Genomic DNA, 21,138 nt, shown 5'->3' with positions numbered 1-21,138 from the left:
ACAGAGAGGAGCAACACATTGCACCAGACACACATGAACCACAAAAGGAAGATTTATCAACACAACTGGGACAAAGGCTTCCAAAATCCAACTTTCGAGGCACAGGTCAAGCTCAATATTTTACAGAATCTTCGTGTCCATCAAGTTGAGGAAATAGGTGCAAAGTAAAGCTCCCTCTACACTGTCCCCATCAAACACTCCCAGGACAGGTACAGCACGGGGTTAGATACAGAGTAAAGCTCCCTCTACACTGTCCCCATCAAACACTCCCAGGACAGGTACAGCACGGGGTTAGATACAGAGTAAAGCTCCCTCTACACCGTCCACATCAAACACTCCCAGGACAGGTACAGCACGGGGTTAGATACAGAGTAAAGCTCCCTCTACACTGTTCCCATCAAACACTCCCAGGACAGGTACAGCACGGGGTTAGATACAGAGTAAAGCTCCCTGTTAACTGTCCCCATCAAACACTCCCAGGACAGGTACAGCACGGAGTTAGATACAGAGTAAAGCTCCCTCTACACTGTCCCCATCAAACACTCCCAGGACAGGTACAGCACAGTGTTAGATACAGAGGCATTGCTGTTATATACACTATTGACTCACCCTTCCCACCCTGGTACACTTCACTCCCCTCACTAATTATTTAGTGAAGCTGTAATGGAATTTGGAGCCAGGTTGGTTCACCTGTTACAGTCGCAGGGCAGGGATATGAGTGAAGGCACAGGAAGACAGGATTTAGAATAACATTTCTGTTTCAACACTGGCATTCCAACTCCGGCCATCTTCATTCACTCACTGCTCATCCAACTGGAACTGACGACAGAGTTCAGTGCATTCCTGATAAACAAACACACCACTGTTAGTAACAGATCGAGAAGCAGCTTCCTCCTCGACAAGGAACACCCACTCCCAAGGAGCTGGGAGTCGGGGGAAGCCCAACTGAGCAGTATTAAGACACATACACACAAAATCATTTTCCTAAAGCTGACCTGGCAAGACCGTGTGTTCCGGATCTCTCAAACCTGATACCCCATTCCACTCTCATCCTGACTCCAATACCAGCACCCGCCTCAGCATGACCCCAGACAGCAGTGACCCGAGCTGTTGCTTATGAGCGAGGGTGGCCGTTTACACGAGCGAGGGTGGCCGTTTACACCTGCGAGGGCGAGGGTGGCCGTTTGTACGAGCGAGGGTGAGGGTGGCCGTTTGTACGAGCGAGGGCGAGGGTGGCCGTTTGTACGAGCGAGGGCGAGGGTGGCCGTTTGTACGAGCGAGGGTGAGGGTGGCCGTTTGTACGAGCGAGGGTGAGGGTGGCCGTTTGTACGAGCGAGGGTGAGGGTGGCCGTTTGTACGAGCGAGGGTGAGGGTGGCCGTTTGTACGAGCGAGGGTGAGGGTGGCCGTTTGTACGAGCGAGGGTGAGGGTGGCCGTTTGTACGAGCGAGGGTGAGGGTGGCCGTTTGTACGAGCGAGGGTGAGGGTGGCCGTTTGTACGAGCGAGGGTGAGGGTGGCCGTTTGTACGAGCGAGGGTGAGGGTGGCCGTTTGTACGAGCGAGGGTGAGGGTGGCCGTTTGTACGAGCGAGGGTGAGGGTGGCCGTTTGTACGAGCGAGGGTGAGGGTGGCCGTTTGTACGAGCGAGGGTGAGGGTGGCCGTTTGTACGAGCGAGGGTGAGGGTGGCCGTTTGTACGAGCGAGGGTGAGGGTGGCCGTTTGTACGAGCGAGGGTGAGGGTGGCCGTTTGTACGAGCGAGGGTGAGGGTGGCCGTTTGTACGAGCGAGGGTGAGGGTGGCCGTTTGTACGAGCGAGGGTGAGGGTGGCCGTTTGTACGAGCGAGGGTGAGGGTGGCCGTTTGTACGAGCGAGGGTGAGGGTGGCCGTTTGTACGAGCGAGGGTGAGGGTGGCCGTTTGTACGAGCGAGGGTGAGGGTGGCCGTTTGTACGAGCGAGGGTGAGGGTGGCCGTTTGTACGAGCGAGGGTGAGGGTGGCCGTTTGTACGAGCGAGGGTGAGGGTGGCCGTTTGTACGAGCGAGGGTGAGGGTGGCCGTTTGTACGAGCGAGGGTGAGGGTGGCCGTTTGTACGAGCGAGGGTGAGGGTGGCCGTTTGTACGAGCGAGGGTGAGGGTGGCCGTTTGTACGAGCGAGGGTGAGGGTGGCCGTTTGTACGAGCGAGGGTGAGGGTGGCCGTTTGTACGAGCGAGGGTGAGGGTGGCCGTTTGTACGAGCGAGGGTGAGGGTGGCCGTTTGTACGAGCGAGGGTGAGGGTGGCCGTTTGTACGAGCGAGGGTGAGGGTGGCCGTTTGTACGAGCGAGGGTGAGGGTGGCCGTTTGTACGAGCGAGGGTGAGGGTGGCCGTTTGTACGAGCGAGGGTGAGGGTGGCCGTTTGTACGAGCGAGGGTGAGGGTGGCCGTTTGTACGAGCGAGGGTGAGGGTGTCCGTTTGTACGAGCGAGGGTGAGGGTGTCCGTTTGTACGAGCGAGGGTGAGGGTGGCCGTTTACATGGGTGAGGGTGAGGGTGTCTGTTTATGAGTGAGGGTGAGAGTGTCTGTTTATGAGTGAGGGTGCCTGTTTATATGAGTGAGGGTGCCTGTTTATATGAGTGAGGGTGTCTGTTTATATGAGTGAGGGTGTCTGTTTATGAGTGAGGGTGTCTGTTTATATGAGTGAGGGTGCCTGTTTATATGAGTGAGGTTGCCTGTTTATATGAGTGAGGGTGCCTGTTTATATGAGTGAGGGTGCCTGTTTATATGAGTAAAGTTTACTGTTTCGTGTCCCTGAACTTTACCTACCTGCCATCTCTGACATCGCTCATCTCGCAGTCGTCCTAAAGCTTCGACCCTGTTCCTGCCCTGGATGACAGACTGTGCCAGAGCCGCATTTTCCTCCTTTGCCCTCTTTAGCTTCAGACGCAGGTAATCACGTTGCTGGAGCAGGTATGGCACCAGGTGTTTCTGTAAGTCCACAGCTGGGCAGCCTGTGGGACGCCTGGGAAATTCAGCACAGGTGGGTTCACTTTGCAGGCAATACACCCAGCAGGCGCCAGCTACACCTAAACCAAAAGCCCCAGTGCTTCTAAAACACAAGTACATAAAATGATATTTTTTACATTGTCCACCCTACTCTTCATATAGTCCCCTCTCTCTAACCCAGGGGTCACTGGACAGTGATCAGGAGCAGGAACCCTGGCTGATTTCCCCCCTCTCTCTCTAACCCAGGGGTCACTGGACAGTGATCAAGAGCAGGAACCCTGGCTGATTTCCCCTCTCTCTCTAACCCAGGGGTCACTGGACAGTGGTCAGGAGCAGGAACCATGGCTGATTTCCCCTCTCTCTCTCTCTGACCCAGGGGTCACTAGACAGTGATCAGGAGCAGGAACCCTGGCTGATTTCCCCTCTCTCTCTAACCCAGGGGTCACTGGACAGTGATCAGGAGCAGGAACCCTGGCTGATTTCCCCTCTCTCTCTGACCCAGGGGTCACTGGACAGTGATCAAGAGCAGGAACCCTGGCTGATTTCCCCTCTCTCTCTAACCCAGGGGTCACTGGACAGTGATCAAGAGCAGGAACCATGGCTGATTTCCCCTCTCTCTAACCCAGGGGTCACTGGACAGTGATCAGGAGCAGGAACCCTGGCTGATTTCCCCTCTCTCTCTAACCCAGGGATCACTGGACAGTGATCAGGAGCAGGAACCCTGGCTGATTTCCCCTCTCTCTCTAACCCAGGGGTCACTGGACAGTGATCAGGAGCAGGAACCCTGGCTGATTTCCCCTCTCTCTCTAACCCAGGGATCACTGGACAGTGATCAGGAGCAGGAACCCTGGCTAATTTCCCCTCTCTCTCTCTGACCCAGGGGTCACTGGACAGTGATCAAGAGCAGGAACCCTGGCTGATTTCCCCTCTCTCTAACCCAGAGATCACTGGACAGTGACCAGGAGAAAGAACCTGGCTGATATCCCCACCCCTCCCCTCTAACCCAGGAGTCAGTAAAACCAGGTTTAGCAGCCAAGCTCCAAGAACAAGCCCCTAGCAAGTTGTTACTTTACTCAAGAGTGATTGCAGACCGTCCCATACCATGCAGGTTCTGAACGTGCTTCAGATTCTCGCTCCAGCTGATCCAGCTTAGGGAGTGCTCGTTCAAACAGTCCGTCTTCGGAAATCTGATTGACCTCTTCCTGTGGTGGGCAGTGAGCAGAGGTTTCAGCATGAGATTCCAACCCATAGGTTCATTATTTACCCAACGCCCAGGAACCTCAACCTCAGAATGAAAATACTGCACAACAGATTGTTAAAAAGGCAAATAGAGCCAGAGGGGGAATGAGGACAATGGTTCATTACAAACAAGGAGCAGGAAAAGACCATTCAGCCTTTCAAGCCTGCTCCACCATTCAACAAGATCATGGTTGGTCTGCTAGTAACCTCAAATCTGCATCCCGCCTGCCCCCGATAACCTATCACCGCCTTTCTTACCAAGAATCTATCCGCCTCTGCCTTAAAAATATTCAAAGGTTCTGGCTTCAAATGACTTTTCAGGAAGGAAGTTCCAAAAAAATTTCTCCTCACCTTCGTTTTAAATGGGTGGTCCCTTATTTTTAAACCGTGACCCCTAGTTCTAGATTCTTCCACAAGAGGAAAAATCCTCTCCACACCATGTCAAGACCCCTCAGGATCTTATTTGTTTCAATCAAGTTGCTTCTTACTGTTCTAAACTTTCCTCATAAGACAACCCGCCCATTCCAGGTATTAGTCTAGTACACCTTCTCTGAACTGCTTCCAATGCATTTACATCCTTCCTTAAATAAGGTGACCAATACTGTACACAGTATTCCAGATGTGGTCTCACCAATGCTCTGTATAAGTGAAGCGTAACCCTCCCTACTTTTGCATTCAATTCCCCCCTGCAATAAACAATAACACTCTATTAGCTTTCCTAGTTACTTGCTGCACCTGCATATTAAACTTTTGCAATTCATGCACTAAGATACCCAGATCCCTTTGAATCTCAGAGCTTGTAATCTCTCACCATTTAGATAATATGCTTCTCTTTTATTCTTCCTACCAAAACTGACAATTTCACACTTTCACACATTATACTCCATTTGCCAGATCTTTGCTCACTCACTTAACCTATCTATATTTTTCGTAGCCTCCTTGTCTTCTTCACAAATTACTTTCCTACCTATCTTTGTGTCATCAGCAAATTTGGCAACCATCCCATCCATCCCTTCATCCAAGTCATTTATATAAATTGTAAACAGTTGAGGTCCCAGCACTGATTCCTGTGGCTCACCACTCGTTACATCTTGCACAGTGTATTGTGATATTAAGACGGTGGGAATTTTCCCCTTAGAGCAGAGAATGTTAAGGGGAGATTTAATAAAGCTGAGGGGTTTTGATAGGGTAAATAAGGAGAAATAGTTTGCAGTGACAGGAGGGTCACTAACCTGAGGGACACAGGTTGAAGAAACCAGCGTGTTTGGCTGGGGGGGCGGGGGGGGGGGTGCAAATGGGTAGAATGAGTAGAAATTATTTCACAGGGGATTACGATCTGGACTGCAGGGCCTGAAAGGATGGTGGAATTAGATTCCTTAGGAACTTTCAAAAGGAAACCGCAGATCAGCTTGAAGAGGATTAACCTGCAGAGATATGAGGAAAAAGGATGGAAAATGGGTAGCCCACTCTCAAAAGAGATAGCATAGGAACAATGGACCAAATGGTCTCCTCCTGTGCTGCACAATTCTAATTATATCCTTCCTGCTCCAAGGGATAAAATAGCTCAAGAACATAAGAAATAGGAGTAGGAGTAGGCTATTCAGTCCCTCTGGCATTCAGTATAATCATGACTGAGCTACCTCAGCTCCACCTTCTCACACTATCTCCATATCCCTTAATATCCAAAAACATCCATCAATCTCAGTCTTGAATATACTCGCTGACTGAGCATCCACTGCTCTCTGCAGTACAGAACTCCAAAGATTCACAGCCCTCCGAGTGAAGAAATTGCTCCTCATTTCAGTCCGAAATGGCCAACCCCTTATCCTGAGACCGTGACCCCATATGTTTTAGATTCTCCAGCTGGGGGGAGGATACAAACTCTTAGCATCTACCCTGTCTAGCACCTTAAAATGTTCATATGTTACAAAGGATCACTTTTGCTCTTCTAAATTCTAGGAATATGGGCTGGATTTCTAAATCTCTCCTTATAGGAGATTCTCTCATCCAGGAATCAGGCTGGTGAACTTCTGTGGCACTCTCTCCAAGTCAGGTTTATTCTTTCTTAGGTAAGGAGACCAAAACTGTATATAGTATTCCAGGTGGTCTCACTGTTTAACTCATACTCCAATCCTTTTATAATAAAGGCTAACACACCATTTGTTTTCCTGATTGCTTGTTGGACCTGAATGTTAACTTTGTGATTCCTGTACAAGGACACCCAGAAACACTCCAAACACCAACATTCCCCAGTTTCTCACCATTTAAAATATACACCGTTTTTCTGTTTTCCTTCTGAAGTGGATAACTTCAAATTTCTCCGTAGTTAGTATTAATACTCTGGGACTAGTGAGGGAAGACAGGAGACTCTACCATTGCCATCAGGCCAGGGGATCAGCCCTTGTTCAATGAAGAGTGCAGGAGGGCATGCCAAAAGCAGCACCCAGCATACCTAAAAATGAGGTGTCAATCTGGTGAAGCTACAATACAGGACTAGTTGCACGCCAAACAACATAAGCAACAAGTGATAGACAAAGCTAAGCAATTCCACAATCAACAAGTCAGATCTAAGTTTTGCAGTCCTGCCACATCCAGTTGTGAATAGTGGTGGACAATTAAGCAACTCACTGGAGGAGGAGGCTACACAAATAGCCCCATCCTCAATGATGGAGGAGCCCAGCACATTAGTGCAAAAGATAAGGTTGAAGGATTCACAACATTGTTCAGCTAGAAGTGCTGAGTGGATGATCCATCTCGGCCTCCTCCTCCGGAGGTCCCCATAGTCACAGATGCCAGTATTCAGCCAAAACAAAAACAAAAATACCTGGAAAAACTCAGCAGGTCTGGCATCTGCGGAGAGGAGCACAGTTAACGTTGAGTCCGAACGACCCTTCAACAGAACCAAGTAAAAATAGAAGAGGGGTGAAATATAAGCTGGTTTAAGGGGGGGTGGGACAGGTAGAGCTGGATAGAGGGCCAGTGATAGGTGGAGATAACCAAAAGATGTCACAGACAAAAGGACAAAGAGGTGTTGAAGGTGGTGATATAATCTAAGGAATGTGCTAATTAAGGGTAGAAAGCAGGACAAGCAAGGTACAGATAGCCCTAGTGGGGGTGGGGTGGGGAGAAGGAATCAAAAAAGGCTAAAAGGTAAAGATAAAACAATGGATGGAAATACATTTAAAAATAATAGAAGTAGGTAGGAAAAGAAAAATCTATATAAATTATTGGAAAAAAAAAGGGGGGATGAATTGGAAAGGGGGTGAGAATGGAGGAGAGAGCTCATGATCTAAAATTGTTGAACTCAATATTCAGTCCGGAAGGCTGTAAAATGCCTAGTCGGAAGATGAGGTGCTGTTCCTCCAGTTTGCGTTGAGCTTCACTGGAACAATGCAGCAAGCCAAGAATGGACATGTGGGCAAGAGAGCAGGGTGGAGTGTTGAAATGGCAAGCGACAGGGAGGTCAGGGTAATGCTTGCGGACAGACCGAAGGTGTTCTGCAAAGCGGTCACCCAATCTGCATTTGGTCTCTCCAATATAGAGGAAACCGCATTGGGAGCAACGAATACAGTAGACTAAATTGAGGGAAGTGCAAGTGAAATGCTGCTTCACTTGAAAGGAGTGTTTGGGCCCTTGGACGGTGAGGAGAGGGGAAGTAAAGGGGCAGGTATTGCACCTTCTGTGTTTGCATGGGAAGGTGCCGTGGGAGGGGGTTGAGGTGTAGGAGGTGATGGAGGAGTGGACCAGGGTGTCCTGGAGGGAACAATCCCTGCGGAGTGCCGCCAGGGGGTGAAGGGAAGATGTGTTTGGTGGTGGCATCATGCTGGAGTTGGCAGAAATGGCGGAGGATGATGGGATGATAAGTGAGGACAAGGGGGACCCTATCATGTTTCTGGGAGGGAGGAGAAGGTGTGAGGGTGGATGTGCGGGAGATGGGTCGGACACGGTTGAGGGCCCTGTCAACCACCGTGGGTGGAAAACCTTGGTTAAGGAAGAAGGAGGATATGTCAGAGGAACTGTTTTTGAAAGTGGCATCATCTGAACACATGCGACGGAGGCGAAGGAACCAAGAGAATGAGATGCTCAAAATGAGAATGAGATCACCAGAAATTGAGACAGAGAGGTCAAGGAAGGGAAGGGAAGTGTCAGATATGGACCATGTGAAAATGATGGAGGGGTGGAAATTGGAAGCAAAATTAATAAATTTTTCCAGGTCCAGACGAGAGCATGAAGCAGCACCAAAGTAATCATCGATGTACCAGAGAAAGAGTTGTGGGAGGGGGCTGGAACAAGGGAAGTTCCACATATCCCAAAAAGGACTGTTACTGACCTCATCTCCTCTGGAGATCTTCCTTCCACAGCTTCCAACCTGATAGTCTCCCAACCTCGGACGGCCCGCTTCTACCTCCTACCCAAAATCCACAAACAGGATTGTCCTGGCAGACCGATCGTTGTCAGCCTGCTCCTGCCCCATGGAACTCATTTCTTGCTATCTTGACTCCATTCTCTCTCCCCTTGTCCAGTCCTTCCCACCTACATCCGTAATTCCTCTGACACCCTACATCATATCAACAATTTCCAGTTCCCAGGCCCCAACCACCTCCTCTTCACCATGGACGTCCAATCCCTCTACACCTCTATCCCCCACCGGCGTGGTCTGATGGCTCTCCGCCTCTTCCTCGAACAATCCCCATCCACCACTACTCTCCTCTGTCTGGCTGAATTTGTTCTCACACTGAACAATTTCTCCTTAAACTCCTCTCACTTCCTCCAAATAAAAGGTGTGGCTACGGGTACCCGCATGGGCCCCAGCTATGCCTGTCTCTTTAAGGGGTATGTGGAACATTCCTTGTTCCAGTCCTACTCCGGCCCCCTCCCACAACTCTTTCTCCGGTACATCCATGATTACTTCCGTGCTGCTTCATGCTCTCGGCTGGACCTGGAAAAACTTATTAATTTTGCTTCCAATTTCCACCCCTCCATCATTTTCACATGGTCCATCTCTGACACTTCCCGTCCCTTCCTTGACCTCTCTGTCTCAATTTCTGGTGATAGACTTTCCACCAATATCTATTACAAGCCTACCGACTCCCACAGCTACCTCAACTACAGCTCCTCACACCCCGCATCTTATTCTCTTGGTTCCTTCGCCTCCGTCGCATCTGTTCTGATGATGCCACTTTCAAAAACAATTCCTCTGACATGTCCTCCTTCTTCCTTAACCAAGGTTTTCCACCCATGGTGGTTGACAGGGCCCTCAACTGTGTCCGGCCCATCTCGCGCGCATCCACTCTCACACCTTCTCCTCCCTCCCAGAAACATAATAGGGTCCCCCTTGTCCTCACTTATCATCCCACCAGCCTCCGTGTTCAAAGGATCATCCTCCACCATTTCCACCAACTCCAGCATGATGCCACCACCAAACACATCTTCCCTTCACCCCCCCCACCCCCCATCCCCAGCAGCATTCCGCAGGGATCGTTTCCTCCGGGACACCCTGGTCCACTCCTCCATCACCCTCTACACCTCAACCCCCTCCCACGGCACCTTCCCATGCAACCGCAGAAGTTGCAACACCTGCCCCTTTACTTCCCCTCTCCTCATCGTCCAAGGGCCCAAACACTCCTTTCAAGTGAAGCAGCATTTCACTTGCACTTCCATCAATTTAGTCTATTGCATTCGTTGCTGCCAATGTGGTGTCCTCTACATTGGAGAGTAGACTGGGTGACCGCTTTGCAGAACATCTTCGGTCTGTCCGCAAGCATTACCCAGACCTCCCTGTCGCTTGCCATTTCAACACTCCACCCTGCTCTCTTGCCCACATGTCCATTCTTGGCTTGCTACATTGTTCCAGTGAAGCTCAACGCAAACTGGAGGAACAGCACCTCATCTTCCGACTAGGCATTTTACAGCCTTCCGGACTGAATATTGAGTTCAACAATTTTAGGTCATGAACTCTCTCCTCTATCCCTACCCCCTTTCCGATTCCCCCCCTTTTTTTCCAATAATTTATATAGATTTTTCTTTTCTCACCTACTTCCATTATTTTTAAATGTATTTCCATCCATTGTTTTATCTTTATCTTTTAGCCTTTTTCGATTCCTTCACCCCACCCCACTAGGGCTATCTGTACCTTGCTTGTCCTGCTTTCTACCCTTAATTAGCACATTCCTTAGGTAATATCACCACCTTCAACATCTCTTTGTCCTTTTGTCTGTGACATCTTTTGGTTATCTCCACCTATCACTGGCCCTCTATCTAGATCCACTTGTTCCACCCCCCCCTTAAACCAGTTTATATTTCACCTCTTTTCTATTTTTACTTAGTTCTGTCGAAGGGTCATTCGGATTCGAAACGTTAACTGTGCTCCTCTCCGCAGATGCTGCCAGACCTGCTGAGCTTTTCCATTTCATTTTTGTTTTGGATTTCCAGCATCCGCAGTTTTTTGCTTTTATCCAGTATTCAGCCAATTCGATTCACTCCAAGTGATATCAAGAAACAATTGAAGCACTGGATACTACAAAGGCTATGGGCCCTGACAATATTCCGGCAATAATACAAAGACTTGTGCTCCAGAACTAACCGCATCCCTAGCCAAGCTGTTCCAGTACAGCTACAACACTGGCATCTACCCAGCAATGTGGAATATTACTCAGTTAAGTCCTGCCCACAAAAAGCAGATCAAAGCCAACCCGGCTAATTACACGCCCATCAGTCTACTCTTGATCATCAGTAAAGTAATGGAAGGGGTCATCAACAGTGCTATCAAGCAGCACTTGCTTAGCAATAACCTGCTCAATGACGCCCAGTTTGGGTTCTGCCAGGGTCACTCAGCTTCTGACCGCATTACAGCCTTGGTTCAAACATGGATTATGGGTCCTGAGGTGAGGTGAGAGTGACTGCCCTTGACATCAATGCTGCATTTGACAGAGTGTGGCATCAAGGAGCCCTAGCAAAACTGGAGTCAACGGGAATCAGGGGGGAAATTCTCCATTGGCTGGAGTCATACCTAGCACAAAGGAAGATGGCTGTGGTTGTTGGATGTCATGCATCTTAGCTCCAGGACATCACTGCAGGAGTTCCTCAGGGTAGTGCCCTAGGCCCAACCATCTTCAGCTGCTTCATCAATGACCTTTCTTCCATCATAAGGTCAAAAGCGGGGATGTTCGCTGATGATTGCATAATGTTCAGCACCATCTATGACTCCTCAGATACTGAAGCAGTCCATGTCCAAATGCAGCAAGACCTGGACAATATCCAGGCTTGGGCTGACAAATGGCAAGTAACATTCGCACCACAAAAGTGTCAGGCAATGACCATTTCCAACACGAAAGAATCTAACCATCGCCCATTGATATTCAATGTCATTACCATCACTGAATTCCCCTCTAACATTAGGGGTTATCATTAACCATAAACTGAACTGTACCAGCTATATAAATACTGTAGCTGCAAGAGCAGGTCAGAGGCTGGGAATCCTGTGGCGAATAGCTCACTTCCTGACTCTCCAAAGCCTATCTGCCATCTACAAGGCACAAGTCAGGAGTGTGATGGAACACTCTTCACTTGCCCCCAACAATGCTCAAGAAGCCTGACACTGTGCAGGACGAAGCAGCCCGCTTGAATGATACCCCCTCCACAAACATTCATTCCCTCTACCACCAATGCACAGGGGCAGCAGTGTGTGCCATCTACAAGATGCACTGCAGAAACTCACCAAAGCTCCTTTGACAGCATCTTCCACAAGCACGACCATCTGGAAGGATAAGGGTAGCAGATGCATGGGAAGTTCCCCTCCAAGCCACTCATCATCATGACTTGGAAGTATCTTGCCGTTCCATCAACGTCACTGGGTCAAAATCCTGGAACTCTCTCCCTAACAGCACTCTAGGTGTACCTACACCACATGGACTGCAGGGGTTCAAGAAGGTAGCTCACCACCACTACCTCAAGGGAAATAAATGCTGGCCCAGCCAGTGAAGCCCACATCCCATGAAGGAATAAAAAAACACACGTGCATTCCCAATTTCCAGCGCTCCACCAATGCCATGCCTTCAGCTGAGCTGCCCCTAAGTTCTAGAATTCACTCCCAAAGCCTCTTTGTGTCTCTCTCCACCTTTAATACACTCCTTGAGAGAGACTGGCCAAACTTTTGGTCACCTGTCCCTAATGTTTCCTTATGTGTCTTGACGTCAAATCTTGTTTGATAAGATACCTATGATGCACCTGGAGATGTTTTGCTACTTCAAAGGCTCTACATAAATGCAAGTTGTTGTAGTTGAAAGCCGTTGATTAAATCCGTTTGCACAACACACAGAGAAATGGGAGTTTCTAATGTTTTTCAATGTGGAGAAACCGCCTAGAACCATTCACAGAGAAGGAAGAGCAGACACTGAGCTGGGAGGATGATGGAATTCATGGTCTAATGGACAGATTTTGGGATTAGTGGTGACCAGATTTAGATCGGAAATCACAGAGATTTGGACTGAGGTAACCAAAGGTTGAAAAAGTGTCAGTGAAGAGGAGGATTCAGAGCCTAAAGGCATCCAAAGAGAACTGAGATCTATTACTTAGAACCAAATAGCACTGGAGGCAGCAATTTGGCCCATCAAGATTGGGCTGGCTTTTTGAAAGGGCTTTCTAATTAGGGCCACTCTTCCTGTCCTTCCACAGGGACTAATTCTAGCCAATTATTAATCAATTAACCAGCCTGACAGGAGCCAGGGATTTTAACAGACAGGACTCCTCACTGCTCACCTGAATTGAGGTCTGGAGCTGGGAGATGAGCTGCTTGTAGACACTATGCGTGAACTGTGGCTGAACCTTATAAACAGGTTTAAAGCACTCAGCGAACCTATCAAAGCTGTAGGAGGGAAGAACACAAGAATATGTCCACAATTAATAAAACACACCCATTAGGCAATCTTCTGTGAGAAACTCAAATATGCACATTAAAGTAATCTGTCATTTCAAAATGTAGAAGCTGAATTAATAGGAGTCACCATTTAATTGACCTCAGGGTGTCTAAGGTCAATTAACAATCCAATTTGGGGTACTGAGACAACTAAAGAGCTCAGGAAGGATACACAGCTGCTCCCTGTCTTAGTAAGTGATGCCCGTATCCAGGAATTAATGTTTAAACAGCCCAGTGTTATTCAGCAACAACTCTGAGGTACTCACTCAGCACTGACCAAAAGCCATGGGTTTGAATCTGTTGTGGAGAAAAATCAGAGTCTGGATAAGCTGAAAGTAGGAAATTTTATTACTAATATGGCGATGAGTGCTTCAGCGAATCAAAGTCTCAGTGTTTTTTATGCACAGCAACTTGGTGTCACAAGCAGGATTCACTTAATGGCTCTGCTTAAAGGGAAGTCCCCACGGACAGCAGACGCCAGAGGCTAAGTATTGTTTAATTTATATCACCCCATGTCCGGGGAGGTCTGACTGATCACTGGGGCCTCCTCAGAACCACATGGATCATGAACATTTGAGCGCAGTCTGAGTGGCTGAAAGTGAGAGGGAGCAAAAGGGCAAGGTGAGGAGGTGGCGTAGTGGTATTGTCACTGGACTAGGAGGGGGACCTGGGTTTGAGATCCGCCATGGCAGACGGTGGAATTTAAATTCAATAAAAAAAATCTGGAATGAAAAGTCTGATGATGACCAAGAAACCATTGTTAATTGTCGTTAAAACCCATCTGGTTCACTTACATCCTTTAGGGAGGGAAATCTGTCCTTAGCTGGACCGGCCTACACGTGACTCCAGAAACACAGCAGCGTGGATGACATTTAACTACCGTGTGAAATGGGCTAGCAATCCACTCAGCTGTATCAATATCACTGGAAAGTCAATAAGGAATGAAACCGGATGGACCATCCTCTTTACTGACATATGACGGCTTGTGCCAGATATGGAAGAACTGTACCACAGACAAGTCAAGCTGCAGCCTGACACAGTCTGTAAGGTACGGTACCACCACCAGCCCTGGATATATCCTGTCCCAGTGGCAGGACAGAGTGGCAGTGCCGAGGGAGCGCCGCATTGTCGGAGGGTCAGTGCCGAGGGAGCGCCGCGCTGGCCGAGGGTCAGTGCCGAGGGAGCGCCGCGCTGGCCGAGGGTCAGTGCCGAGGGAGCGCCGCGCTGGCCGAGGGTCAGTGCCGAGGGAGCGCCGCGCTGGCCGAGGGTCAGTGCCGAGGGAGCGCCGCGCTGGCCGAGGGTCAGTGCCGAGGGAGCGCCGCGCTGGCCGAGGGTCAGTGCCGAGGGAGCGCCGCGCTGGCCGAGGGTCAGTGCCGAGGGAGCGCCGCGCTGGCCGAGGGTCAGTGCCGAGGGAGCGCCGCGCTGGCCGAGGGTCAGTGCCGAGGGAGCGCCGCGCTGGCCGAGGGTCAGTGCCGAGGGAGCGCCGCGCTGGCCGAGGGTCAGTGCCGAGGGAGCGCCGCGCTGGCCGAGGGTCAGTGCCGAGGGAGCGCCGCGCTGGCCGAGGGTCAGTGCCGAGGGAGCGCCGCGCTGGCCGAGGGTCAGTGCCGAGGGAGCGCCGCGCTGGCCGAGGGTCAGTGCCGAGGGAGCGCCGCGCTGGCCGAGGGTCAGTGCCGAGGGAGCGCCGCGCTGGCCGAGGGTCAGTGCCGAGGGAATGCCGCACTGTCAGAGGGTCAGCGCTGAGGGAGTGCTGCACTGTCAGAGGGTCAGCGCTGAGGGAATGCCGCACTGTCGGAGGGTCAGTGCCGAGGGAGCGCCGCACTGGCCGAGGGTCAGTGCCGAGGGAGCGCCGCACTGGCCGAGGGTCAGCGCTGAGGGAGTGCTGCACTGTCGGAGGGTCAGTGCCGAGGGAGCGCCGCGCTGGCCGAGGGAGCGCCGCACTGGCCGAGGGTCAGTGCCGAGGGAGCGCCGCACTGTCGGAGGGTCAGTGCCGAGGGAGCGCCGCACTGTCGGAGGGTCAGTGCCGAGGGAGCGCCGCACTGTCAGAGGGTCAGTGCCGAGGGAGCGCCGCACTGTCGGAGGGTCAGTGCCGAGGGAGCGCCGCACTGTCGGAGGGTCAGTGCCGAGGGAGCGCCGCACTGTCAGAGGGTCAGTGCCGAGGGAGCGCCGCACTGTCGGAGGGTCAGTGCTGAGGGAGTGCCGCACTGTCGGAGGGTCAGTACTGAGGGAGCGCCGCACTGTCAGAGGGTCAGTGCCGAGGGAGCGCCGCACTGTCGGAGGGTCAGTACTGAGGGAGCGCCGCACTGTCGGAGGGTCAGTGCCGAGGTTATAATGGGATCAGACTGAGCCAGTCCCGTTTGCCGTTACCTGGCCGCTTCCAGAAGCTTCTCCACGGTTGTTTCCATCGCCGCCGAGAACAGTTTCAGCCGCTTCGACCCCTCAGCCTGAAGCGCGGCCTCTCCCTCGGAGCCGGCCGATATGTCCAGGTCTGCGGGCAGCAGCTGCCCCGCTCCGCTCCCCTCGGCGTCGGCCTGAACGGCGGGACCGGGCTCGGCCTCCCCGGCATCGGCCTGAACCGCGGGACCGGGCTCGGCCTCCCCGGCATCGGCCTGAACCTCGGCCCCCCTGGTATCTCCCTGAGCCGCGGGACCGGGCTCAGCACCCCCGGTATCTCCCTGATCCCCGGGACCCGGCTCGCTCGCCCCGGGCTCCCCTCCCCCGCTCTCCACGGAATCGCGAGCCTCAGCCTCCATTCTTCCCGCCAAAATGTCCCTGGCGCCCTTCATGTCCTCGGACCAGCCCCTTCACCGATGATTGGCTCATAATCCTGTCCATCATCCTAAGAACGGCCTTTTCTGGTGTTTTGATTGGCGGCGAGCCCTATGCGCTGATTGGCAGGGACAGGAGTCAATCTGCTAAAGGACCGGACCTACGCCAATCAAGGGAGGCGAAACTGAGACTCGAGCCGATTCACTGTTTGTATGTTTCGGGTTCGCTGATTGGCTCCCCCCCCACCCCCAGCTCGGGCACCGTTAATTCGACAAGTGCGACTGAACGAATGAGTTAAAATAAAACCCGGCGGGAAATGCTGGGAAAACGAAGGGAAACGTGTGGGGTCCCCGCATTGAGAGACCCTGTCGGACCCGCTGAGTTTTTCCTGCGTCCGCAGGATTTTGCTTTTAAAGGCAGTAGCTGATTGGTCAGAGCCGCTGTCATGGGAACCGGCAAAGCGGCAGTTTAATCCCGAGCAGTACCGGCGGAGTGCCGCACGGTCGGAGGATCAGTACTGAGGGTCAGTGCTGAGGGAGCGCCGCACGGTCGGAGGATCAGTGCTGAGGGAGCGCCGCACTTTCGGAGGGTCAGTACTGAGGGAGCGCCGCACTGTCGGAGGGTCAGTACTGAGGGAGTGCTGCACTGTCGGAGGGTCAGTCCTGAGGGAGCACCGCACTGTCAGAGGGTCAGTACTGAATGAATGTTGCACTGTCGGAGGGTCAGTACTGAGGGAGTGCCGCACTGTCGGAGGGTCAGTACTAAGGGGGCACCGCACTGTCGGAGGATCAGTACTGAGGGAGTGCTGCACTGTCGGAGGGTCAGTACTAAGGGAGTGCAGCACTGTAAGAGGGTCAGTACTGTGGGAGCGCCGCACTGTCGGAGGATCAGTACTGAGGGAGTGCTGCACTGTCGGAGAGTCAGTACTAAGGGAGTGCAGCACTGTCAGAGGGTCAGTACTGAATGAATGTTGCACTGTCGGAGGGTCAGTGTTGAGGGAGTGCCGCACTGTGGGAGGGTCAGTACTGAGGGAGCGCCGCACGGTCGGAGGATCAGTGCTGAGGGAGCGCCGCACTGTCGGAGGGTCAGTACTGAGGGAGCGCCGCACTGTCGGAGGGTCAGTACTGAGGGAGCGCCGCACTGTCGGAGGGTCAGTACTGAGGGAGCGCCGCACTGTCGGAGGGTCAGTACTGAGGGAGCGCCGCACTGTCGGAGGGTCAGTCCTGAGGGAGTGCTGCACTGTCGGAGGGTCAGTCCTGAGGGAGCACCGCACTGTCAGAGGGTCAGTACTGAATGAATGTTGCACTGTCAGAGGGTCAGTACTGAGGGAGTGCCGCACTGTCGGAGGGTCAGTACTAAGGGGGCACCGCACTGTCGGAGGATCAGTACTGAGGGAGTGCTGCACTGTCGGAGGGTCAGTACTAAGGGAGTGCAGCACTGTAAGAGGGTCAGTACTGTGGGAGCGCCGCACTGTCGGAGGATCAGTACTGAGGGAGTGCTGCACTGTCGGAGAGTCAGTACTAAGGGAGTGCAGCACTGTCAGAGGGTCAGTACTGAATGAATGTTGCACTGTCGGAGGGTCAGTGTTGAGGGAGTGCCGCACTGTGGGAGGGTCAGTACTGAGGGAGCGCCGCACTGTCGGAGGGTCAGTACTGAGGGAGTGCCGCACTGTGGGAGGGTCAGTACTGAGGGAGTGCCGCACTGTGGGAGGGTCAGTACTGAGGGAGTGCCGCACTGTCGGAGGGTCAGTACTGAGGGAGTGCTGCACTGTCGGAGGGTCAGTCCTGAGGGAGCACCGCGCTGTCAGAGGGTCAGTACTGAGGGAGCGCCGCACTGTCAGAGGGTCAGTACTAAGGGGGCACCGCACTGTCGGAGGATCAGTACTGAGGGAGTGCTGCACTGTCGGAGAGTCAGTACTGAATGAATGTTGCACAGTCGGAGGGTCAGTACTGAGGGAGCGCCGCACTGTCAGAGGGTCAGTACTAAGGGGGCACCGCACTGTCGGAGGATCAGTACTGAGGGAGTGCTGCACTGTCAGAGAGTCAGTACTAAGGGAGTGCAGCACTGTCAGAGGGTCAGTACTGAATGAATGTTGCACTGTCGGAGGGTCAGTACTGAGGGAGCGCTGCACTGTCGGAGGGTCAGTACTGAATGAATGTTGCACTGTCGGAGGGTCAGTACTGAGGGAGTGCTGCACTGTCGGAAAGTCAGTACTAAGGGAGTGCAGCACTGTCAGAGGGTCAGTACTGAATGAATGTTGCACTGTCGAGGTGATGTATTTTGAAGAAAGAAAATTGATAAGGTAGAGACAGAGACAGGAGTTGCTCACAATGTCCAGGTTTTACTGATCAGCAAATAGATTTGTACAGTAAGGCTGATCATTCAGCAATTTCACAGGTAAAACAGAACAAAGGGAACATTGCACAGTGCAATTCAGAGTGCCTAGGGCACTGTAGAACGGACACCTCCTCCCTCCCAGTGAATGCCCAGGGCACTGTGTAACAGACACCTCCTCCCTCCCAGTGAGTGCCCAGCACACTGTATACCAGACACCACCTCCCTCCCAGTGAGTGCCCAGTACACTGTATACCAGACACCATCTCCCTCCCAGTGAGTGCCCAGGGCACTGTATAACAGACCTTCTCCCTGCAAGTGAGTGCCCAGTACACTGTATACCAGACACCTCCTCCCTCCCAGTGAGTGCCCAGCACACTGTATACCAGACACCACCTCCCTCCCAGTGAGTGCCCAGTACACTGTATACCAGACACCACCTCCCTCCCAGTGAGTGCCCAGGGCACTGTATAACAGACCTTCTCCCTGCAAGTGAGTGCCCAGTACACTGTATACCAGACACCTCCTCCCTCCCAGTGAGTGCCCAGCACACTGTATACCAGACACCACCTCCCTCCCAGTGAGTGCCCAGGGCACTGTATAACAGACCTTCTCTCTGCAAGTGAGTGCCCAGTACACTGTATACCAGACACCTCCTCCCTCCCAGTGAGTGCCCAGCACACTGTATACCAGACACCACCTCCCTCCCAGCGAGTGCCCAGCACACTGTATACCAGACACCACCTCCCTCCCAGTGAGTGCCCAGCGCACTGTATACCAGACACCACCTCCCTCCCAGTGAGTGCCCAGCACACTATACCAGACACCACCTCCCTCCCAGTGAGTGCCCAGGGCACCGTATAACAGACACCACCTCCCTCCCAGTGAGTGCCCAGGGCACTGTGTAACAGACACCACCTCCCTCCCAGTGAGTGCCCAGGGCACTGTATACCAGACACCACCTCCGTCCCAGTGAGTGCCCAGTACACTGTATACCAGACACCATCTCCCTCCCAGTGAGTGCCCAGTACACTGTATACCAGACACCACCTCCCTCCCAGTGAGTGCCCAGGGCACTGTATACCAGACACCACCTCCCTCCCAGTGAGTGCCCAGGGCACTGTATAACAGACCTTCTCCCTGCAAGTGAGTGCCCAGTACACTGTATACCAGACACCTCCTCCCTCCCAGTGAGTGCCCAGCACACTGTATACCAGACACCTCCTCCCTCCCAGTGAGTGCCCAGTACACTGTATACCAGACACCTCCTCCCTCCCAGTGAGTGCCCAGTACACTGTATACCAGACACCTCCTCCCTCCCAGTGAGTGCCCAGTACACTGTATACCAGACACCACCTCCCTCCCAGTGAGTGCCCAGGGCACTGTATAACAGACCTTCTCCCTGCAAGTGAGTGCCCAGTACACTGTATACCAGACACCACCACCCCACCCAGGCAGTGCCCAGGACATCATATACAAGACACAGCCCCAGCAATGGTGCCTGGGACAGACTATACTAGTCACCACCCCTCTCTCACCTGCGTGAGTGTCAGAGACACACTATACCCTCCCCTGAGCAAGTGTCTAGGACACTGTATATCTGACCTTCCCAGCCAGTGTGTCTAGGACACTGTATACTGGGCTCAGTTAAAACTCCCACAGCTGTGATTGTCTAACTTTTCCTATTCGGGGCAGTTTTGTCAATCTATAACCTGCTTACTGTCCTTCAAAAACACAATTTACCCCTCCCTCATTTGAAAGAATTCTACATTAAAATTAATTCCCCCTCCTCTCCTGAAGGTGCTGACTCTCACTGGGGTACAGGTCTCCCTCCTCTCCTGAAGGTGCTGACTCTCACTGGGGTACGGGGTCCCCTCCTCTCCTGAAGGTGCTGACTCTCACTGGGGTACAGGTCCCATCCTCTCCTGAAGGTGCTGACTCTCACTGGGGTACAGGTCTCCCTCCTCTTCTGAAGGTGCTGACTCTCACTGGGGTACAGGTCCCCCTCCTCTCCTGAAGGTGCTGACTCTCACTGGGGTACAGGTCTCCCTCCTCTCCTGAAGGTGCTGACTCTCACTGGGGTACAGGTCCCCTCCTCTCCTGAAGGTGCTGACTCTCACTGGGGTACAGGTCCCCCTCCTCTCCTGAAGGTGCTGACTCTCACTGGGGTACAGGTCCCCCTCCTCTCCTGAAGGTGCTGACTCTCACTGGGGTACAGGTCCCCTCCTCTCCTGAAGGTGCTGACTCTCACTGGGGTACGGGGTCCCCTCCTCTCCTGAAGGTGCTGACTCTCACTGGGGTACAGGTCCCCTCCTCTCCTGAAGGTGCTGACTCTCACTGGGGTACAGGTCCCCTCCTCTCCTGAAGGTGCTGACTCTCACTGGGGTACGGGTCCCCCTCCTCTCCTGAAGGTGCTGACTCTCACTGGGGTACGGGTCCCCCTCCTCTCCTGAAGGTGCTGACTCTCACTGGGGTACAGGTCTCCCTCCTCTCCTGAAGGTGCTGACTCTCACTGGGGTACAGGTCTCCCTCCTCTCCTGAAGGTGCTGACTCTCACTGGGGTACTGGACTCCCTCTCCTTTTGAAGGTGCTGACTCTCACTGGGGTACTGGACTCCCTCTCCTCCTGAAGGTGCTGACTCTCACTGGGGTACAGGTCCCCCTTCTCTCCTGAAGGTGCTGACTCTCGGGTACCAGTCATTCTGTAGTCTCTCTCTGTCATGTGTCTGGACAGAAAGCACTGCTGGGATCTGATTGTGTTAATGCTTTATGACTGGGATAATCCCATCTTTACTCACGGTGTCCAGGACGAATCACAGCTCATCCATCAGGAGCAGGAATCCCGAAGGATTGCTCCCTCTGCTTAACCCATAGGCCTGACTGCAATCCAATCACTGGGGCAGGAACCTGGA

The 21,138-nt window shown here is 52.7% G+C and overlaps 1 protein-coding gene across 1 annotated transcript; it reads right to left on the bottom strand.

Annotated features, from left to right (window-relative positions):
- Nucleotides 1-455: 455 nt before the first annotated feature.
- Nucleotides 456-15,910, bottom strand: si:dkey-6i22.5 (polyamine-modulated factor 1). The gene is made up of 5 exons (XM_041179782.1): nt 15,492-15,910; nt 12,971-13,076; nt 4,076-4,176; nt 2,795-2,990; nt 456-843 (listed from the first exon to the last, which is right to left on the bottom strand). Exons 1-5 carry the CDS (start codon nt 15,908-15,910, stop codon nt 799-801), a joined length of 867 nt encoding a protein of 288 aa, XP_041035716.1. The 3' UTR covers nt 456-798.
- Nucleotides 15,911-21,138: the final 5,228 nt, after the last annotated feature.

The sequence above is a fragment of the Carcharodon carcharias genome, chromosome 36 (assembly GCF_017639515.1).
Source record: "Carcharodon carcharias isolate sCarCar2 chromosome 36, sCarCar2.pri, whole genome shotgun sequence".
Lineage (NCBI taxonomy): Eukaryota > Metazoa > Chordata > Chondrichthyes > Lamniformes > Lamnidae > Carcharodon > Carcharodon carcharias.
This window is presented reverse-complemented; position numbering and strand designations above follow the sequence as displayed.